Source organism: Mesoplodon mirus (genome assembly GCF_964341445.2).
Source record: "Mesoplodon mirus genome assembly, chromosome: X".
Classification (NCBI taxonomy): Eukaryota; Metazoa; Chordata; class Mammalia; order Artiodactyla; family Ziphiidae; genus Mesoplodon; species Mesoplodon mirus.
In genome coordinates this window covers 19881583-19903745 of record NC_138981.1, presented here as the reverse complement: position 1 = coordinate 19903745, position 22163 = coordinate 19881583, and the positions used below count along the sequence as shown (strand labels likewise).

At 33.6% G+C, this 22163-nt stretch overlaps 1 protein-coding gene across 5 annotated transcripts in view; it reads right to left on the bottom strand.

Moving 5' to 3' along the window:
* The window catches only part of CNKSR2 (connector enhancer of kinase suppressor of Ras 2), a 255004-nt gene that overhangs the window by 125520 nt on the left and 107321 nt on the right, over positions 1 to 22163 (bottom strand). For all 5 annotated transcript variants that reach the window (XM_082610757.1, XM_082610756.1, XM_082610758.1 and 2 more), the window contains exons 6-8: positions 16265 to 16384; positions 10335 to 10394; positions 6607 to 6675 (exon numbers count right to left, since the gene is read on the bottom strand). In XM_082610757.1, the coding sequence (XP_082466883.1) occupies positions 6607 to 6675; positions 10335 to 10394; positions 16265 to 16384 (249 nt within the window). The remainder of the gene's footprint in view (positions 1 to 6606; positions 6676 to 10334; positions 10395 to 16264; positions 16385 to 22163) is intronic.

The following is a 22163-nucleotide window of genomic DNA, read 5'->3' as shown; positions in this document are numbered from 1 at the left end:
TCATATCACAGAACCTCATTCCCCCCAAAATCAGTAAGCTATTTTAAAAGAACCACAATAATACAGGTTTTTAACTAAAATTTTTATAAAGATATTTGCATAGGTTAAATTTTAACACCATTTTGTATTTGCATATATATGGAAATTATTACATTTCAGCCATTCCTTCCTATGTTTCATTTCTGTTCTCCTTGCAAAGACATTGGAAATATGTGTATTTTAAAATAAAGAGTCTTAGTCACCAAAGCTAAGGGATGAAATAAAGCATTGTTATCTAAAAATCCATAGATGCTATTTATAAGAATTCTGAGAAGAATAAAAAAAAGTCTATACTTATGGAAAAATTCAGCTTAAATTTAATTTAGGAATCCAAACGAAAAACATAATTAAAAGGAACCAAAGCCCTAGTATTCAAAAAGTAACATGTTTAAAAATCTACAGCTTTTCTATGAATAATTTTTATAATGTCATTTACTGGTAGACATTTAACAGATATGTGTATTTGAAAATACTAGCTATTATTGCAATAGATGACTATATTTATCAAAACAAAACCAAAGAATGTGTATATATGCATTTATATAGCTAAATAAACAGCATTCTACATCTTTATTAATAAAAAGTTTTAGTTTAAGAACTTCCATAATGGTCATAAATACTTTCACTGTAGAAGTTATCTTTAGAAATCATTTTATCAGAAATGCAACAACCCAGACAAAAAAGGTAACTCAGCGTCAGCTCTAAATGGGGTCACAGTGAGCTCTCTCTGCCATTTGTCTCAATTTTAAATTCCCCTTATTGCCCAGTATTAGAGTAATAAGGTGCGAGGGAATGTGAAAGTGATCAGTGGTTACATTACCTAAAATTTCAGCCACCAAGCTTATCAGCATATTAATTTAGTGGATGAAACCTATATTTAAATCCTAGGGCTAAATAACCTGAAAAGAATGTGAGACTTTTATAATTATCTCTTGAATTTCCTATTTTATGATGTTCTAATGTGTTTCCCTTTCATGCAATAATTTTTAATCTTCATTAGGCAGTTAACTGTTATCTACTAATGGCCCACCCCTACTACAGACAGAAAGTAAATCAGGGAATTGTGACTGGCCAACTTTTGCCTTTCTGATAGATGTAGGAAAAGGGATATAGTTATTGACACTGATTTGCAAATGAGTTGCACACTTAATAAGCCAGAGTAGGTAAGAACATCAGCCAACAGATACATTTGAAACATACAAAATAATCACTTAATATGGGAACCTTCTAAAATTCCATGTAAAATAACTAGACCATATTAACTGTATGTTGACACTGAAAGATGTTTCTAATAATAAAAATAAATTAGCGTTAATCATGTTTAAAACCAATTAGTCTTTTCCTGGTGAAGCTAATAAGAACTTCATAAATAAGAAAGAAATCAGGATGCAGAGATCTGCAGAAAAAATAAATTGGTTCACAGGAAGTTACCAATATTAAGGTATCATACAACTTATCTCCTTTATATAAAGACTTAAGATAATTTTAGTTTGATAACAGAAAAATCATAAAATATTATATTGGATAATAAAGTAATGAATTGATTTCTCTAGGGAAAATAAAATATATAACTTAAATCAATATGTGGCAATTCAAAACCAGTTTCCACACATCTCATCAAATCCACGATATTCAAGGTAAAAGAAAAGAAAAAAAATCTACCATCATCTCATAAATGACATACTATATAAGGTAGAACCTGAAATAAAATATTACTATGAGTAACTGAAAACTATGATGCATTATTTCTTTCAATTTTTGGTGTCTCTTCATGATATTTCTCCCTTCCAAAAGAGAACAATTCATGTGCTCTGTTTTAGAATACCAATTTCTTAGAATCCTAATGGAGTTATTTTAGGATATTATCATAACCATTTATTAAGCAATATGTTAAACACCATGCTAAAATATTTAATCTCTGTATTCCAGCAACATCTTGTGTTTACAGGAATAAGAAAGGAGGTGCACCACAAATACTGCCATTTGAGGCCTCAGTTTTCAATATTTTGGTTATAAGGAATTATAAGATAAATACTTTCTCCTTTGAGAAAGGAGAACAGAAGAAAATAGGCAAGAATTAAAAAAAAAACCCTGAAAGAGGTGAAGAATGGAGGAGAAATAGTCAAGTGAGAAGAGATGAGGATGGTAAAGGAAAGGGGAAGAAAACTGAATTAGAAGAAAAACCTAAAAAAATAAAGACAACAATTAAATTAAGAGAGAGAAAAAGCACATCAGTGTTAGCCAATACTGTGGTACTGATTCCACTCAATGAGCCACTCCTTCCTTCCTGCTGAAGTCCAGGGGCAGGGCAGTAGGGTGAGAGGGAGGGAAAGGGAGAGCTGGGTTTTAATGGGTCACCACACTCTCCATCCATTCTGATTACGTTGGTTTCCCTTTCAAACAATACTTGCCTGTTGTTCTGGGATTGAAGGAACAAGAGGGTGAAGAAAGAGTAAAAAATGAGAGACTAGAGTGAGAATAAGAGAGAATAAGGGAGACACCATTGAGAGTTACATAAATGAAGTTAGAATGACCTTTTGAGATAACTCAATAGTCCTTTAACTTGTTCCCTTCTCCTCACCCCCTCTGCCATCACCTGCATTCTTGTTCAGCAACGTTTACCATTTGGGGGTAACAAAACACACTAGTTTATAGTGTTCATCTTCCATCTCTCACTGATCAATGTCTAACACCCTATTTGTTGTAGTCTATATTCTTCATGAGTATCCCAACCCAGTTATTTCCCAGTAGGATTTATAGCCCCATCTATTGAACCATTTCTTGCCATAATGTAGTCACCAGGTTCCAGAAGACCTTCCAAAATAATAGTGAATATGTTTTAGTATATACACAAAATAAAAGGAAAATTTTCCAAATGCTGGTTCAACCATCACATACCCCACTCTTTTCAACTCATATTCCTAAGAAGAAAATATCTGTTTTTAGTATGGATAGAATCTTTATAACACTTACACACCAAAAACAGCATTGACATGAAATTTTAACAAATTCATTAGGAATACGCCCAGATAGATTTAATAACTATAAGTAGTCTCATCAGCTAAAAAAAAAAAGTGTTAAAAGTGCATCATGAGGGCAGAGTTGTTGGTTCAAACTATGCCGAGGTATCTCCCAGAGAGGAATGTAGTGGCAGATGAAGTGGAAAAAATCTTGGGAGATTCCAGCAGCCTTTGAGGAGTTGGATCTTCACTGGCAGGGAAGACATGCAATAGGACTCAGTCTGCTTTGCTTGGATGTTCATGATTTTTTCTTCTTCCTACCTGGCAGCCACAGTTTCTCAGCCACAGAAGTATGTTGATTAGAAAAGCTTAAAAGCCACTTATAATAAAGAATATAGCAACGTGAAAAAGGACATAAAACTTCCAGTTTCATTTCAAATAAGAAAATGTACTTTTTTAAAAAAAGAGCAAACTAGAAACACACAAACACACACATCTAATTGGACATCTTGAAGATATACCATACTAGCAATTTCAAAAAATAGTATCTGAATTCATCTGTGATTATTTAACTTTCTCATACTCTTAGGGATAAATTTCACATTGCTTTTCTAGGTATTTTATAATAAGAAAAGTTATCAAATTTTATATTGTACATTACTACCTGTAGCAGTAGGAAATTTTAGAATTACAGAAAACTACTAACTGGGCTAATAACATTCAAAATATAAAATTGAACATTACTCTTTTCATTATTGAATCTAAATTGGTATAGAATAATATTGGCAAAATCTCACTATTCTGGTCAGTTAATTACTGGATTAAAATATCATTAAATATGTATTTCAAATATATTAGGCCATACTTTAATGTAATTATTACATCATAACCAACCCCTAATGTCCCTGGTTATGAATGCAGGGAGAGAAGGGGTAATTGCAGACTGCAAATAACTTATACTTGTTTCAACTAATTTAACAACCTATCAAGCCTTTTGTAGTAATAAAACTCAGATAATGTCCATTTCCCCACCTCTGTATATTGTCTGGTAAGAAGTTAAAAGCACTGCACAGACCACAATGCAGGCAATAGCAAGAAAAAGAGGACAGAGTAGGGTGCATTTAATGGAAGGTACCATTCTTGCACAACTATGCCTCTACTTGAACACAAAGAAGACAATCTGGTAATTGATCACACTATTAAGGAAGGCTACTTTCATGGAATTCAACATAATTTCCTGACAGAGAATGTCTCTATTATCATCCAAAATCAATTTGTAGGTTGTAGTAGCAGTCTGTCAAGGAACTGGGCTCCAATTGGCCCAACTGTTGTAGTAGGTAAAAGGGAGGAAGGGAGGTTGGAAAGTTAGTTTCTGTTGAACTCCTCATGTGTGCCTGGCATTGTGTTTTACATATCTTGTCTATCTGAAGGAAAGGAGTGAGTGAAGAAGTGGCAGTCAAGTTAAATTTCAACCCCATTTCTAATTTCAGTTCAGCTGAACCACTACCCCAGTTATGTAAATCCTCACTTCCTCTCTTCTTCTCTACCCTTGGCTCCCTGTAATCTCTCCCTGAATCCTGGGGTTTACTTACAGGATTATTAGAATTCCTCCCCTTTTGTTTGATAATTTTATAATTTGACTTTGGGGAAGGAGTATAATAAAACTGAAGTAAGAGCATGGGCCTTGTAATTAGTGAGCTTTGAGCTGTGGGTGGGTTAAATAATCATTCAATCTCCACTTACACCTTCTTCATAGGATTATTGTGAGGAGTAAATGACATAAAATATGTAAACTACTTAACATGATGCTTGGCACACTGTAAGAACACAGTAAGTGTTGGCTATGGTTATTATTATTAAAAAGATAAAGTTAAATAGTTACCATGACTCACTTAAAACCGTAAGTCAGTTTCAGAGCAAAAACTGAAAGCAAGTTCCCCCAACCATCATTCTGTGTAGTTTTTAATATTTTAGAATATTCCTGTGATGCAAAGATGTGTTGACACATTCTCACAGTATATAAATATCACCAATCCATAGAGATTTTATTAGTTCACTTGAAGTCTTTTAAAGACTTTCATATACAATAGACATGAGAATATGCTCCACAAAGAGTATCATTTTAACAATTTTATTTTTCATTAGAGACTAATCTCTACCCTCTTAGAATTGACCAACTGGAAACAGGCCCAACTATCCAACAGATGTCATATTTGTTAAGGTTACATTGTAGAAATGGAGGCAGCATGAACATTAGAAGAAGCAGCTGCTTTATCCCACTGCCCCAAATCCTCATCCTAGGGGACAAGAAACTTTACTCAAGACAATCACTTTGTATAGTTTCTAGTAATGAGAACTTATCATCAAAACTGTCATAGTGTAGATAGGCTCTGTCGATTACCAATATTCTCCATTAATTAACTAACAATAATTAGTATTAACTTTACACCCACACATTTAATTTTTCAAACTTTCATTAACTTTTATTCACTTAGATAATGAACTCATTGAAGAAACATCATAACTTTAATTATCAGTGTTCAGGAGCCTCTCCAAAATATCACAAACTTCTCAGTTTATTCAAAACCAAAATTGAAATAGCGTCTGCCTTAATATCAGAATCACCGAGAAAGATCAGACTTTTCACATGAGTCTTCTTACCCCCAAAATACAGCCTTTCTTCTATGACTAGAACATGCAAAACCAAATTTAGTTAAAAGGTACAACAGGAAATAATTACTCACTCTGAAGAGTTAGTGAGCCATAAGTGAATATTTACCAGGAAAAAAACCCACTTTCTTTTAAAATGAGGATTATTAATCAATAATCAGATTATTTTAATTTTAACTTCATTTTAAAAAAACTTTATACTTTATTTTGGCAGAGATAGATCAACTGAGACAGAAAGTAGTCCAAAATGAAAATCAGATGATGTTCATTTTCTAAATCTAAGATTAAGAAAAATTGCCGTTGAAAATCTACCATAGGCACAGAATGCCACTGTCGTTCTTAGCTAGAAAGGGAGTTGTGAGGTTCATAGAGCAAAAAAATTTTATGAACTTATTTAGTTAAGTGCAATAGTTTTAAAACTTCAACTATAGTCCTCTTTTGGGAAATGAAAAGCCAATTCAGCTACTCCAATTTAAAATTTAAAAACTGACATTAAAATAAACCAATCTGCTTTAATGAACAAATCAATGTTAAAGTAGATGAATGAATGTATGCTGTTACCAAACATATCTACTAGGTAATTTGATAATTTATAAAATGAAACTTAAAAGTTATATCAGGAAAAGGTTGAATTTGTATGCACTGTCACTTTAATTTCTATTCCAAAATGATCACCCCAGTTCATAGAGTAATATTATCCTGCACCTGTCCATATAGAAATGTACATCTAAACTCAGCCACCACCAATATTTCCTCATGTTCGTTTAAAACTATGCCTTACATTTCTTCAGATAATTAAGAAAAATAGTTATTTTTAAAAAGGCTATTCAATTATTTTGTACACAAACAGGCCTTTCATTCCACTGGTATTCTTTCAAAGCTCTAGGCAATCTTTATATTAGTGCCTCCCACTGACTTGTAAGGTAATTATACATACCACAGTCTGATGATTAACTTGAATCACTTCATCACCAGCATGGATTTTCTTGCACCGATCTGCAGGTGACTAAATTTAACATAAAGGAAATGATAAAGAACATAAATTTTATCAGTCATTTCTTCTCTGTGGAAACACTACAGTAAGTTCACCCTTTTAAATTAGATCAAGAGTTAATTATAATCTTCAAGAAAATAAACCAGCAAAAGTGGTTACTAATATTTGATATACTATTTGTATTCTATGTATAACTAATGACAGAAAGCAGGAATGTAAAACAATATATAGGTATTTATGTTGTAAAAGACCAATATGTTTCTGACAGCATTAAGGGAAAATGATAACTGCACACTTTAAACAGACAACCCTCTCAGGCTCTATTGGGCAACTGATTCAAAAATATATATGTCAAAACATTATTTTTTAAACATTGATCTTTTTCATTTAATACAAATAATTCACATTAACATCAGCAAACAAGTATTTTCAAGTACATGCTTATGATCAGCATCAAAGCTCTGTCAACTAATAATGAAATTGCTAATTTATTTCATCATTAATACCATCAATCCTGAATAAATGAGAAAAGCAAATTAAAAGATGGATTGCCACTTGTTCAAAGTTATATTATATAACATTCTCTCTCTAATTATCTAACTACAAGAGAATCCTATTTCTTATGTTTCATACAGTGTAACATATAGGCAAATAAAATCACATTAAATAAACTAAAATGCCAGCACTTCTACAAGATGTAACAATTTTATCATTTTTTTCCTTTACTCCCCAAAGACATTAAAAACAAAAACAAGCAAAAAACAACTTTGGTAAGCTAATGTTGACAAGTTTTATGAAGTCTTTAGGAAACTAAAATGAGATTTAAGACAGAAATTTTATAATATTGTAGGTATGGATAATTAATTTAAAATTCTATTCTTTATTTTCCCTCTAGTGACTATCGATTATTGATTATGCATATTATTAGACATTTTAATGATAATATGCATATGGACTTTTGAATATACAGGAAATGTGTTTTTATGAAAAAATATATTTGTGTATTCATATGTGTGTTAAGTTATCAAACACAACTATAAATACTGTAATATTACTCATGCATATCTACTGAAAGCTAAATAAGAATGATGTGGTGATGCAATCTGCAAAGTAAAATGCTACTTTTGAGACACTGGAATAGGATTTTCTTTAAAAGTGACTTCCAGTTCCTTTAGTTTTTATTCATTTCCAATTTCCAATTATTTCCAAAATAAATAAGTCTTAAAACAATCAATTTAACGAATTAAAAAATTCCCAATAAAATTATTTGCCAGAGGCTGGAAACGGAGATTAGATGGCATCTCAGGGAATTCCAGTTACTGAAGTAATAACACAACCATATGATTAAGAGAGTGGTTCATCTAGGATGTGAACCCAACCCTAAGAATAGTGTCATAACAAGAAAAAACAAGTATTTATTTTACAGCACCTACCAAATCAAACAAGTACCATGTAACATTTCTGAAAAGTTCGTAAACCGAGCTGTAACTATAGAGTCAGTTCCTGTGCTTTTGGCTCACAACTGATCTTTTAAAAGGAGAGTATGAAAAAAAAAATCAAGCTAATGGCTCTAAGTCATGATGTAAAAAAAATGATAGTTGGTACATAAAATTCAAAGAAACCGAAACAACTTTTTGCACAGATGAGTAAAAAAGGAAATAATTCATACAAACTATAGACTTTCAGTGTTAAAAGAGCTATTTTATTCAAACCCTTCATTTTACATAGGAGAAAACTAAGAAACTAAGGCACAGCAAAGCAAAATAACTTACCCACTTAGTGAGCAGCTTTACTAAGACTCAACACAGATCTAATGATAAATGACTGAGGGTACCAAAAATAATAAAATATTTTCAAGAAAAAAGAAATGATGACTCTTAATCTATGGCTTATATCTGAACTACTCATAGAATCAATCTTTCTTTGGTCACTCATCCATTTATCAAATATTACTGAGTAATATAAGCAATGCATATAGCGCTCAAGTTTTTTTTACAGACTCCATACAATATAGAGAGATATGTTCCTATCAATTCTTCAAGATACAGTTAGTTCAAAATGACCATTTCTGTGATTCCTTCCCTGATTTCACTTGGCAACATTTACTATTTTTTCCTTTGTCTATCTATGCAAATTTCACTACCTGTTTACACTGATAAACCCCTACTTTTACTCCTTAGGGGCAGCAAGCTACTTTAATTTAAAAATTGTTTCAATACCTAGTCCTAAGCCTGGAACACAGCAGACATGAGGCAGAGGTTTGTTAAATGAACAAATGAATAAACAAAGTATCAGGGGAATGTACACACCAATGAGAATGATCAATCAGTGACAAGAGCACAGTTTATACAGCATCTCACTGCATTTAAAAATTTTAAATAGTTGACAATATGCATATAAGTGATATTCTTGATCCCATATAACTCTCTTATTTAATATCAATGTGAAGTCAGTAAAACAATACAACTGCAATGTATATTATGTTTCACCATTCACAAGAAACTAAGTGAAGTGGAGGGGGGAAAATCAATAAATGATTAAAGTAATAGGTGAATCAGGTGAAAAGAATGTTGTCTTTTTTAAAAGAAAATGCTGGTAAAATGTTGAGAACAATAATAACTTGAGATTAACTAATTCCACCTCAGTCTTCTTTGAAGGAACATGGTATAAACATGCAACTTGTCAGAATTTCTAAAAGAAAAAATTTCAAAGCTCAGAACCTGCTTAAGAGAAGTGGGATGGAAATCTGGGACAACCAAATGCAGAAAAAATGACTTATTAAGCAATTCAAATCTATTACACTGATCGTGTTAATGTCCAACACAATCACTTCACATTTCTGTAACTCTTTCTTTATAGCATAGTATTTCATATTTATTAGCTTATTTGATTTTCACAACAACCTAGTGAGGTATGTAGTGCAGATGATGTATTATTTGATATACTATTTCCAATTTACAGTTGAGGAAATTAAAGCAATGACAGGGTAAATGACTTGCCAAATATTACACTGCCATTAAAATGCAAAATTGGGTGTAGGGCCTAGGCCTAGGGACTCTGACCCACTGCTTGCAGTGGTTCTCAAACTGGAGCATGTCTCAGAACCACCTGTTAAAACAGAATCTCTTATTAAGAAACAGGCTGGTCTCCAGAGCTAATTCAGTGGGTTTGGGGTGGGTCATTCCCAAGGGAAGCTGATGCTTCTGGTCCAGGGACAGACCTCACTGTGAAAACACACTGATCTATACCATGCTGCCCCTCCACTGAATTAAGTTAAATTATACTTCAAGTATTCAGAAAGCCTGACTTATCTGATGTTTCTTTCTTACCTGAGTTAAGTTTCCTAATAAAACTAAACTGTCTGACAGATGGAAGTGGATTCTTTTAGATGTCACAATAACTTGTCATGAATCAGAAAATACTTAACAAAGACAAATCTCTGGCTGTGAACAAAAAACATCCGATTTACTTCAGGTAAACAGCTATTCTAAACTAACTGAAATGACTGAAATTCTCCCCCCAAAAGCACTTACTAACTCAATATGTCTTTTTAATTTTATATCCTAATCTGTCATGTCCTCAGAAGTGAACCTCAATTATGTGAGTTACGTAAGTTGTTTAACAATAAAAAGAAAAACACACACCAAAATATGAAATGTTAGAATACTTACATTTTCTGTAGTGCCAGTAATTACATGGAGGCCATCATATGTTGATTTAATATACATACCCTAAGAAAAAGACAGCATAGAAAAATAAGTGAAGCAACTGAAATATTTTCAAGTATATTATAACCTCATTTACAAAAAAAAAAAAAAAAAAAGCCCTATCAAATTAGAATTGCCATTGCCCCGGGGATGAATCCATGATCCAATAAGGCTGTCTTTAAACTGGTAAGAAATTCCTCTCTGAATGTTCTGGCTTCTAAAGTTTGCCTGAAGAAGCCTGTACTCAGCATAATCAAATGATTTCTTGAAAAGAGAATTGCCTATGAAACTTACGAAATGCAGCATGGTAATTCAATATCCTGAAGGAAGAACACACCTCACTCCCCTCAAAATCCATACTACATGTTCTGTGGCAAAATATAAGTTACAATGGGAAATTCAAATATTGGGATGTTATTAGCTTATTATACTTGATTCATATTACACAATAAAAAGTAGGTTTCTCCAGAGCCACTAAAGAACTACTGGAGAAAGAAAAATGATAAAATAGTTTATATAAAATTTTTTTCCGTTCCTCTTTTGTGGTATCCTACATTTTCTGCCTTAATTTCTTATTGATGAAGTTTTAATAATTGCATCCAATCATCTCTATATCAATCATTAAGAGGTGGAACTCCCTGGCGGTCCAGTGGTTAGGGCTCTGTGCTCTCACTGCTGAGGGCCCGGGCTTGATCCCTGGTCGGGGAACTAAGATCCTACAAGCCTCACAGTGTGGCCCCCACAATTTTTTTTTAATTCTAAACAAAAATTAAAAAAAATAATTCAGAGGTAATGTGTGGCAACCCCTCCTCCCAACAAAGAGGGTGAGATTCCATTTCCATTTATATAAAGCGATTTTAGAAAAAGCTTCATTAAAGTTGAAAGATTATCCAGAAACCTTCAAATTCTGCAAGCTTTAAGAGCAAATGAAAGCTTTAAATTATGCATAGTGACAGGACCTTAAAAGAAAAAATATCACAAGAAAGTATTCACATTTAAAATACTGAAATATTTTCACTTAAGTAAATCAGAAAAAAAATAGATGATTCTGTGAATGGACTTTTTTCCTGTCTAAGGACGATTCTGTTACTTTAAATTCTCTTCGGGTAAAAATTAACTGAGTTTTATGTCAAAAGTGCTTTGCATCTCAAAATATTGACTTCAAAAATTTAAAAGTACTAATTTTAATAAAGTTGAAGTCTGAAACATAAGGGACTTAATAACTAACAACAATCATTTCAGAAAAAGCATATATTTTAACAATTATGTGAAGTAGACAATTACTGTTAATTTCCTATAACTTTATGTCAATTATATATTTCTATACCTGAATATACATGTGTTTTCACTGAAAATAAGTAACAAATAAAAACAAGAAGCAGTAAGTTCATGGCATGGAACTATTAAGAAGTCATTGAGTAGATTTTAATTCTGAAAAGTCATTTCAGTAATGTCATATGTCTAAGATGTTGGTACCAATTAGAAAAATGGCTGAGCCTGGATCTCTGATGTGAAACAAAATGAATGTAATTTTAAAAGATGTTAATTTATCTGTGAATTCTATTGTGCTAAGGACTGTTTTAAGTGTTTGACATTTATTTCACAATAGCCTGTGTGGTACAAACTGTCATTATCTCTGTTTCCGAAATAAGGAAACTGAGGAGTCTGCCAAAGGAGGTGAAGCCAGGTTTCAAGCCCAGGCAATCTGACTCCTAACCACACTCTCCATCATGAGGCTCCTAATTTACAGATTTATTAACAAGAGAGTTGTACACCTTCACTCTTCTTATTAGAACATAATATTTGGAAACTAGATATTGAGTCAAACATTCACTGTTTAACATCTATTCTAAAAAGACTAAGACCTCTCTAGCACACATATACTACGTGCAAAGTGGTTATAAAGTGTAACTGGGTTTGATATTTTACAAATTTAATTAAATCACCCATCTCTTCTGACAATTATAAGCAAAAGCTTATTATATTTTTCTCCACACTTCTTTCAACACTGTGCATTACTGTTTATGAATTAAGGTGTTGGACAAGAGCTCTATATAATTTCTTAAATGATTGGGTCATAGAGAAAGTCTAGTCTCCTAAGATAAATGTTTAGAAAAGTCATTATATTCATTGGGATCATAAGAACTCATGAAGATAATCTAGTTATGACTAATGAAATAAAATTCCTATGTAATTACTGCACATACCAGGAACTTTTAAAATGGCAATTGTAAGATAAAGCAAGTATCAGTTATAGGAAGAGGATTTCATCATTATTTATATATAATTAAATGTTATATAATTTATATTAAAGCTAATTTTTTCAGATGAACAAAAATATTTTTTAAATGCTTAAGTAAAGAAGGATAGAGCTATGTATACAGAGTTCAGTTCTAGCAACTTATAGTTATGAGCAATTAAATAGAAATAAAGCACATCTTTAAAATGCCACAAAGAATGAAGATATTTTGTTTTATGCAGTATTTTCATTTCTAACCTCAATAAACCATTAGTTGTAACTGCTTTTAATAATCAAGACTGACTTCTTCAGCTTTTTTATCTCCCTCTGGTAGTACTAATGAGAAAAATGGCCAAAAGTCAGGAACCAAAAGAAAGTAAGAGAAGAAACAAGTTGCTTGGATGAGTTTCAAACTAATCATCTTCTGAATAATGAAGAGTCCACAGAAATACAGCTGATCACTTGGTCACCTCTGAGAAAGGGTCAAACAGCAGGAGGACATGTAATTCAAATGGCTCTTTTTCTGGAACTGAGATAAATCTGGTCTTCCATTTCATCAAAATCTTCATTCTTCCTTCTTGCATTTTTTTTAACCAATTAATTAATTCTGGAGCTGACTCCAACAGCTCCCTCTCTTCTGTTCAGCTTGCCAAAATAACATTTGCTTCACCGTCTCCGAATGTCGGTTAACCAACGGGAGCCAAAGCCACCTCACAGTCAAGTCAATGGAAGAAGGCATATTTGGAGATAGTCCAAGTGCCTAAACAGCAAAAGAACTCTCTGAGGCAAAGAGGCTTCCCCAAGGATGCTCCCCAAGCCCTTTCCTCTCTATTCAACCTATCTCTTGGCTCTGATCTAGTTTTGATATGTTCCAATAGCTCTCATTTTCCTTCCTTTAACTTTCTGCTAATTATTGTTGTTTAAAAGCATTTTAGAAGCTAGTTTGATATATTTTAACCATTACTAAGCACATTTCCCACCATTCCTTATAATGCTCAGGACTCTCAAAACTAAGAAATTCTAGGAGATTTGACTAATTAGGTAGAAAGCTGATGAACAATCTATCCAGTTTATCAGTGCAAGAACAAAGCAGTTACCTTTTACCTATGTGAGATGTTCTGTTTTGAAAGAGTCAGAAGACCGTCTGCAGATGTTTTAAGCTGATTAAACTTCATTAAAGCTTGGTATTCTCCCACGTCTTTCTATTTCTTTCCTTCATTTAAACACTTCCTATGGCTAAGCACATGCTAAATGCTACCAAAATCCTCAAATCTATTTCAAATGTGACTGACTAAACTTACTTAAAGGTGGCTGATTTTTAAAATGATGCCTTGAGTAACTCATATAAAATTTCCATTTAGTCATCTCCCCTTTAACATGAATCACAAGAAATGGTTTTACACTTAACTCTTTTTATTAATATTCAACATGTTAGCTTTTTCTTTTCCTCCCTTGGAATTATTTTCCCAATGAAGTGTTGCTGATTGTCCTTTAAAATGGATTTCTCTAAGTAGTTCTAGTTTTAAAGTCATCCTCCTAAACGTCTCATACCTCCCTTTAGCAATCCCAAGTTTAAATGTGGGATAATGGAATAAACTTTGTTAAATTGTACCTCATTTAGATTTACCTGGATTTAAACCCTGCCTCTACTGTATATTACCTCTATGTCGTACATGGCAAACTGGTAAGGACCTGTGAGTAGGTAAGGATACCTACTCTATAGAGTTGTGAGGATGATACCTGGAAAATGGTAGGCACTCACTTGTTCTCTTTTCTCTACCAGCTGTCTTCCAGACTAACTGAATCTGGTGCTTAGCATTTTAAGTTCATGACTATTTCAAAGAGCAGACCCAGCTCTATGTACTTGAAATTTTAAAAATAAAAGACCTGTCCAGGGCTATACCTTCACTGAAAATGAAAATCAAGATGTCATCAAGTCCATTAATGAGCAATGTGTTGACTCACTTCACATGGTTATTTCACCCCCATTATTTCAGTGGTAATTAGAGGGAAAAAAACAGGCTCTTTTCTTAGAACAATACCATCCTCAGAACTGCAAACTCATACAGCTAGAGGGAGCTTTAAAGAGGATCTAGTCCATCCCTTCCTACCCCCAACATTCTACAGATGGAAATATCAAGGCCAAGGAAGTTAAATTTACTCCCTCACCTGCCCCAGATCACACTCACAGCTACATTTTATGTAAGTGATTTGTATCCAGGTTTTCTGTCTCCTAATCTAATTAGTTCATAATTTCCCACTCTGCAAATCATGCTTAGAGAGCTTTCTTTCCTTCAGAACTACTGAAAGGGGAGATATTGAAAGGAAAATCTTTAATACTATGGGTGGAAAGGTGCTTTAAATAAAACTGGACGTTGTAAATGTGACCAAAAAGAATAGTCAGAATTTAAATCATAAATATTACTTCAAATAAGTTTATAAACATTAAAATAAAATTTTTAAACTAATCAAAGATATCACATAGATATAACACTTATAGGTTACAATGATGACATACTTCGGCTATGTCTGAGATGCTGAGTTCCATCTTTCCAGGAAAATACAGATAAAAGCCACAAAAAGACAAGGAAATACAGTTACCCAAAAGTAATTTGTTAAGTAACAGGAGAGAAGTCACTCTATAGAATAGAGGGCTTCAAACCAAAAACTCACTGGTGACCAACGAAGGCTTTGCCCTCGGAAGCAGTTATACACACACACACACACACACACACACACACATATACGGCTGAAGAAGAAAGGCCACATAAAAAGTTAAACCTGCAGAGAGATCTTTAAGAATATATTATCTGAATTAAGTTGTTAACACTAGTTTTCAAGATTTCTACTTTCTAAAACATCATTAATAGTATCCTTGGAAAATTCACCTCTAGGGAGAAAGTAGAAACGCTGTAGCACCAGACTAACATGTAATAGTTGTGTAGTAGGTAAGATATTCTACAGCCAGTTTCTTGTTTTTTGTCTCTCCCTCATTAATATTAATATTATACGCTTTCTTTCTAGAGGCTCATTAAAGGAAAAGCTCTCCCTTGGGTTAAATTTAGAACCAATACAATTTTTAATCAGATGAACAAAATATAGAAGATGATTATCTTTATTATGACATAATAAAAAATACATCTCATAGATGTTAGCCTAGTTTTAGCAATATCCACCTGCTTACTCACCCTTAAAAGAAAGAGTAGAATTATAAAGAATATCGGGTTTGTTTAGCTTACACAACCTAAGGGAAGAGAGACCTATTAAAACTGGAACAAACAAAAGCAAAATAAAACACTCATTTTCATGGGCAGGTAACACTGTGGTTCTTATTATAAAACTCATAACTTAAACTTCCTTTAAACCTAAGGAACTTTGGTAGGGGGTGAAAATGTAACTAAAGCTAATTTATTTAGCAAAGTAAACAGGATAATTCAGAAATCACCATTTTAAATTCTCTTTCATTTTCATTTACCTTTATAAAACTTCTTATCATGACTGACTCCCACTACCTCAATTCCTCTAGGGAAAAAAACCCCCCAAACCATTCAAAGTTTGTTAAAATTCATGGATTCTCATGTCTGGGGACTGCTCTGCCCATACCATTAGCTGTCTGTTGATGGGTGGTGGCTTTGATAAACATGGTATCTCTTACCAGCCCTTCACTTGGTTTGATGTTTGCCAGCTGAATCACTTCAAGGTGGGCAGACTGTGAAACTAGAGGATCTGATGACAGGGATATGATGTGGTCACAGACTCCAGAAAGAGTTTTACACTGAAAGCAAAAAAACAAAAAACAAAAAGCAAAAAAACATTATGGTAAATACATGCTGTAAGTAACATATAAATCACTTTTTACTATAACATTTTTTACAAGGAAAAATAAAAAACAGTAGAAGAAAGTAGTTTGCATTTTATTCTATGAAGTCTGTATGAAAAAGGTATTCAGGCTAAGAAATACCCACACATAAAACACACCTATATTCTAAATTATGGATATAAGAACTATATATCAAAATATTCAAGAAAGTTATGGTTATGTTTTATTTCTATTATTTGATTCATCAGACCGAAAATAAAATGATTATTTCTAAACAACCTTAATAATCTGAAAACTTCTTGATGCCAACGGTTAGATGGAAGTGAATTCAATAAGTTCATAAACCTTGATGGTTTTTACTTCATGATCAGAAAAGTTTAGAAAAAAATCCAGCCAAAATCCAGGGAAGATGAATCTTCCAAATCTGTTTGGTGAAATCCTCCCACTCATTTGTTTAGACTCTCCTGCTCAAGGTTACCTTTCCAAGCTCCCCCTTACTCCAGGCAAAGTTTGGCACTCCCTCAATCCTGCTTTCTCAGTGTTCTATGAACAGTCTGAAATTGTATGATAACTTCATTCTGAAGCTCTAAGGCAGGGACCATGTCCTACTCATCTCTGACTTCTCTTGCTCCCCTACCCCTGGTAGACAGATCCTAGAACATATAAGGCAATTAATATGAGTTGAATAAACTGAAGAGCAAATGAGCTTTAACAATTAGTAGACTCGCTTGATTGAGGACAGAAAGCTAGTGCTTTAGTTAGTATAAATCTATTCATGCTGATAGAGAATAAAAGATTTAATGTATGTTACATCCATAATAGTATGGTTAAGACTGAGACATAGTAAAATCATGAAGAAAGTAGAACATAAGTGAATGAAGCTTGGAATATACTGTTCTAAAATGTTCTGGCCCTTGGATGCTTCACAGACTCTCATTTACTTACTGAAGCCTGGTTGTCCAACATTGGAGGTTGTTTTATTTTGTTTTTGTTTTCTTGCCTTTACTGTAGGAGGAGCTACAATTTTGCAGCACTCAAGGTGTCACCTTGTATTCATCTCCAACATGTTACATTTGTTCTTTGACCACTGCATTACTCTACTGTAAGGGAGAGAGTCCCCTCCTTGTGGTCAGGACTCTCTATTTGCTGCATTCTGTACATGGTCCATGGCCTCAGTCTTTGCTGGACTCAGCTTCGTCACCCCACAAAAACTGCCAGGCTAAATTTCTCCCCCTTCTTGCAGTCCTGCTCTTTGTTTCTCACGGCTGCACTTTTATTGTGGCTATCAGCTCCTAAGGACAGACAGCGGACAGCATGCAAAGCACATGGGCTTGGTATGAAGAGATGTAGGCCATCACCACACTTCCAGTTACTTGCTGTGTGTCTGTGAGCAAGTTATTTTATATCCTTGAGGTTTAGTTTACACATGTAGAAAATGGGGTAATAAAGATTACTTTACATAGTTTACATGACTAATCAGGATAATATATAAAAAAAAAGTCTGATATGGCTCCTATCCAAAGAAGACACCAAATAAATGCTTATTCTCCCCTGTTGCTTTCCATAAGCTCAAAGGGCTCAGCTCTTATTCATGGGATGAATTATGTCATATTCTTAATGCCATGGCCTTGCTGACCATCTTACAATGACCAGTAATCACACTGCACGGTCATGATGGAGAAGAGTTCACATCTCTTTACTCTCTCTGATATTCAAGTTTCAGTGCTCTCAAGAGATACAATGAAGGTAATTACCCTGAAGAGCTGCTAAGCAGGGTGCCAATAGGAAGACCACCTCTCAGAAATAGGGAACCTTACAGGGCCAGCCTCATGGGCATGTGACCTGTGCACAAGGGCCTGCATTTAGCATTATGCTTTGCTGGTGCCATTTTGGAATTGTTAATTGTTTTTGAAAAAGGGGCTCCATATTTTCATTTTGCACTCCCGTATTATATAGCCCATCCTGGGACCCCAGTCTCTGTGTGTGTGTGTGTGTGGTTTTTTTTTTATTTCTCTTGAAAATATTTATCAGCAGCCATGGGGAAAAGACAGAATGGCAGCACTTTACAAAAACTGGCTACAGTTCAAATTGCTACTGTTTGGCAGGAAGAAAAACAATTTGGGGCAGATTTAAATCTTTTAACTATTCTTTTCCTTCCATATGTGGTTTCATTTTCATTCTTATTTTCTCTTTATCTCAAGGGGGTGGAAAACAATGCTAATGTGAATGGTTTCTATATAGGATACTTAAATTGCATGATAATCTGAAAATTAGTAAATCAGTATGCTAAAAAGAACGCTTTGTGGTTTCTACAAACTGAAGCATATTTCAAAAGAGTCCAACGTATAAATAAATAGGAAGGTAATGGATATACAAAAATGGCTCAACACGTGTGCATTACAACACTCAGGGCCTCATATAACACGCTGGTTGGTAATGAGCAATAGTAGCTCTCCAATGCAAGCACTGGAAGCACTTAAAAGTGGAGTAGAAGGAAGAAAGGCAGAAATACTACATTGTAGGTGTTTTTACAAAAAAAAATTAAATCTACTGTATTAAGTTGCAAATCATTTTTCCAGATTTCTCTTCTTGAGTAATTTTGTTTGCGAAATGTCTGCTATGTGCTAAGTCTGCCAGGAATACGAAAGATGAGCAAAACACTGACTTTACCAGCAAAGCTATCAGGATTTAATAGATTAAAGATATTGGGAAAAATAATAGAAAGACTTAGAAAAGAAAGTCCATTAGAACCTTGTTGCCTGTTTTAGAGATAATGTACTAGAACCTTTATACTGTAGCAATTTGGCACTTGGCTAAATAAGCCAATTAGAAGGGGTATAAAACGGCCTGGCTTTAAATGCTAATTCTATACTCATTACTGTATCATACATCAAGCCACTGCAGGAAACCACATTAAGGGTACTACAGCAAAGTTCCAGGGAAGTTATTTATTTTTATTTATTTATTTACTTATTTATTGAACTTGAAGTAGGGTTTAGAACTTCTTTTTCTTTTTTTATACAATTTTTAAGGGTTACTTTCCACTTACAGTTATTACAGAACATTGGCTATACTCTCCTTGTTGTACACTACATCCTTAAGCCTATCTTACACCCACTAGTTTGTACCTCCCACTCCCCTACCCCTATACTGCCCCTCCCTCTTCCACTGGTAAACACTACTTTGTTCTATATATCTGTGAGGTGGCTTCTTTTTTGTTATATTCACTAGTGTGAATGAAAAATGTTGCCTGCCATATCAGCAAAAAAAGGATGCTGAGGCCACCAAGCCAACAGCCACTACTGCTGCCCCCCAACAGTGAGCCCTGAGGGAACTCAGAATGGAGACAAATGGGCTGCCCACTACCAAGCCCTCAGCCACTGCAGCCATCCTCAAAGGTGCACCCTGAGGTGACTTGGGATGGGAAAGAACAGGATACTGGCCTCAGATAGCTAAGGTGCATAACAAAAGAATGATTTCAATGAGCCGAGGCTCTTGCATCTTCCCGTACATAGAAAAGTACTAAATTCATTAACTTGAGATGTCTGGTTTTCTTAATTAACATGATATTTTTATGTTCCCACTACCTGGTCTTTGTTGCAAAAACCCATGCATATCCTGGCCCCTCCCTTACCTCTTCGGAGCAGTCCCTCAGAGATATCTGAGAAGCTGCCTCTAGGGCTTGAGTCCTCAGAAAGTCCACCAAATAAAACATAATTCTCAGCTTTTAGATTGTGCATTTTTTTCAGCTGACACTAGTTTCTTGTATTTTTTAGATTCCACATATAAGTGACATTGTACAGTATTTGTCTTTCTCTGTCCAACTTATTTCATTTAGCACAATGCCTTCCACATCCTTGTAAAAAGTGAATTTTTTCCTTCAGTGAATTTGTGATATTATGTTGTTTTAAAACACAGTATTATCTATTGCTACCTAATAGTCCAGAAAAAACTATAATATAGCAAGAAAAATATATTCTTTATTATTAAAAGTTAACATCAACATTATAGAGCACCTATCATGTGTCCCACACAACGCTAAATACTTCATTATTTCATGTATCCTTTTAACAACTTCCTGAAGTAGGTAGTATTATAGCCAGTTTAGCAGATGAGAAAGCAAGGCTAAATAAATAGACAAAGGTCATTGCCTTGGCAAAAAAAAAAAAAAACTTGAATCCTTAATCATTATGCTTACCATTTCTTACTTCTATCCTTAAATCTCCATTTGTTTCTGATCAATTTCATTTTTGTATTGTTTAAAAGCTGTCAGTATTAAATGGATGTTGTATAACATGTTTAAACTACACAGTATAATGAAATATAAGGTGAGCCTGGAAGTGTTCTTGCAATTTAGAATGCAGTTTAGATAAGGACTAGTAGATCTGAGACTGTGAAAGGCACAGCTCTCTGGGAAAACTTGAAATTTTAGCAGCAAAAGGACAACTCTTTTCTAGCAAGAAGATAACTGGTAACCACTTGTATAAAGGGGATTCTTCTGCTATTTTTGCAATATAAATACCAAAGGATTTTAAATTCTATTTATCTTTAGTTCTAAAAGCAGAAGGAAATTTTTAAATTTTAAATTAAAGCCTAGTAAATAATATGTCTTTAGTAAAGTTAAAGAGAACATAAAATGGCAATGAGTATTATAACTGATCCTCTGGATTCTGTTTATACTACCCAAAATGGTGACAAAGGATTTGTGACTGAATAGCAGTTAACAGAGGGCTAGCTATGACTTAAGAAACTTTTAAAACAGAAGAGTGTCACGGGCTGGATTTAATGGTATTGTCTTTTTTTTCTCTCCAGTTGTTTATATTAATTTCAAATATGAATTAATATAATTATAGAGCATATTCTCAGGAAGAAATGGGACGTTTTCATGTTCTGTTCTGTATACATACTATATTTTATATAGGTTTGCATATAGTGTATGGCTGGTTCACCCAAATCTAAAAGCTCTTAAGGGGAAAAAAGATCTGAACATAGCACGTTTAGTATAAAATAAACAGCGGTTTTTAAAAAGTTGTAAAAGCAACATTTTAGTCACTGTGAAGATACGAAAAACAGCAACCTTACATTAATATACTAACCAATTAGCAGACAGCATTATTTCATTATCTCTGAACAGCATTCTTTCATTATCACTGAATTTATCAGACACTTTTTAGATTAATATGTGAAGTTTTAGCTTTTGTATTTCAAAAAGGAAATGTGGAAAGCATTCTAAGTACAAACAATAGTGAAAAGCTAAGGAGTAGGTAAGAAGTCTTAAGTTAGCCTCTTAGCCTCAGAGGACACTCAGCCAGACATGATTGAGCCACTTAAAGTATTTTTATTTATGTTTTTCTAAGTAAGTGGAATACTGGTTATTCTTCTGAGTATTGGAGGAAATGAATGGAAATATCTTTAGATTTAAAAATCAGACATTCATTTGACGTAGGAAAGAACCTCAGGTTCATAAGCTTAACAAAAGGTTTTACAAAAGGAAATTTCTACTTTCAGATATACACATACATAAAAGGGACAAGAGTATAAAACCAAGATGAACTGAGGAAACAAACAGATGAATATGCATTTTAAGAAGGCAAGAATGATGTGAAAGCTACAATTTAAGTATAGCTTAAATAATCCAGGTTTCTTATCAGTAACATGGAAAACAGTAACAAAAGTTTAATTTTGATAAATAGTGTATACATATTAAAATAGTTATTGATATAAATAATAGTTC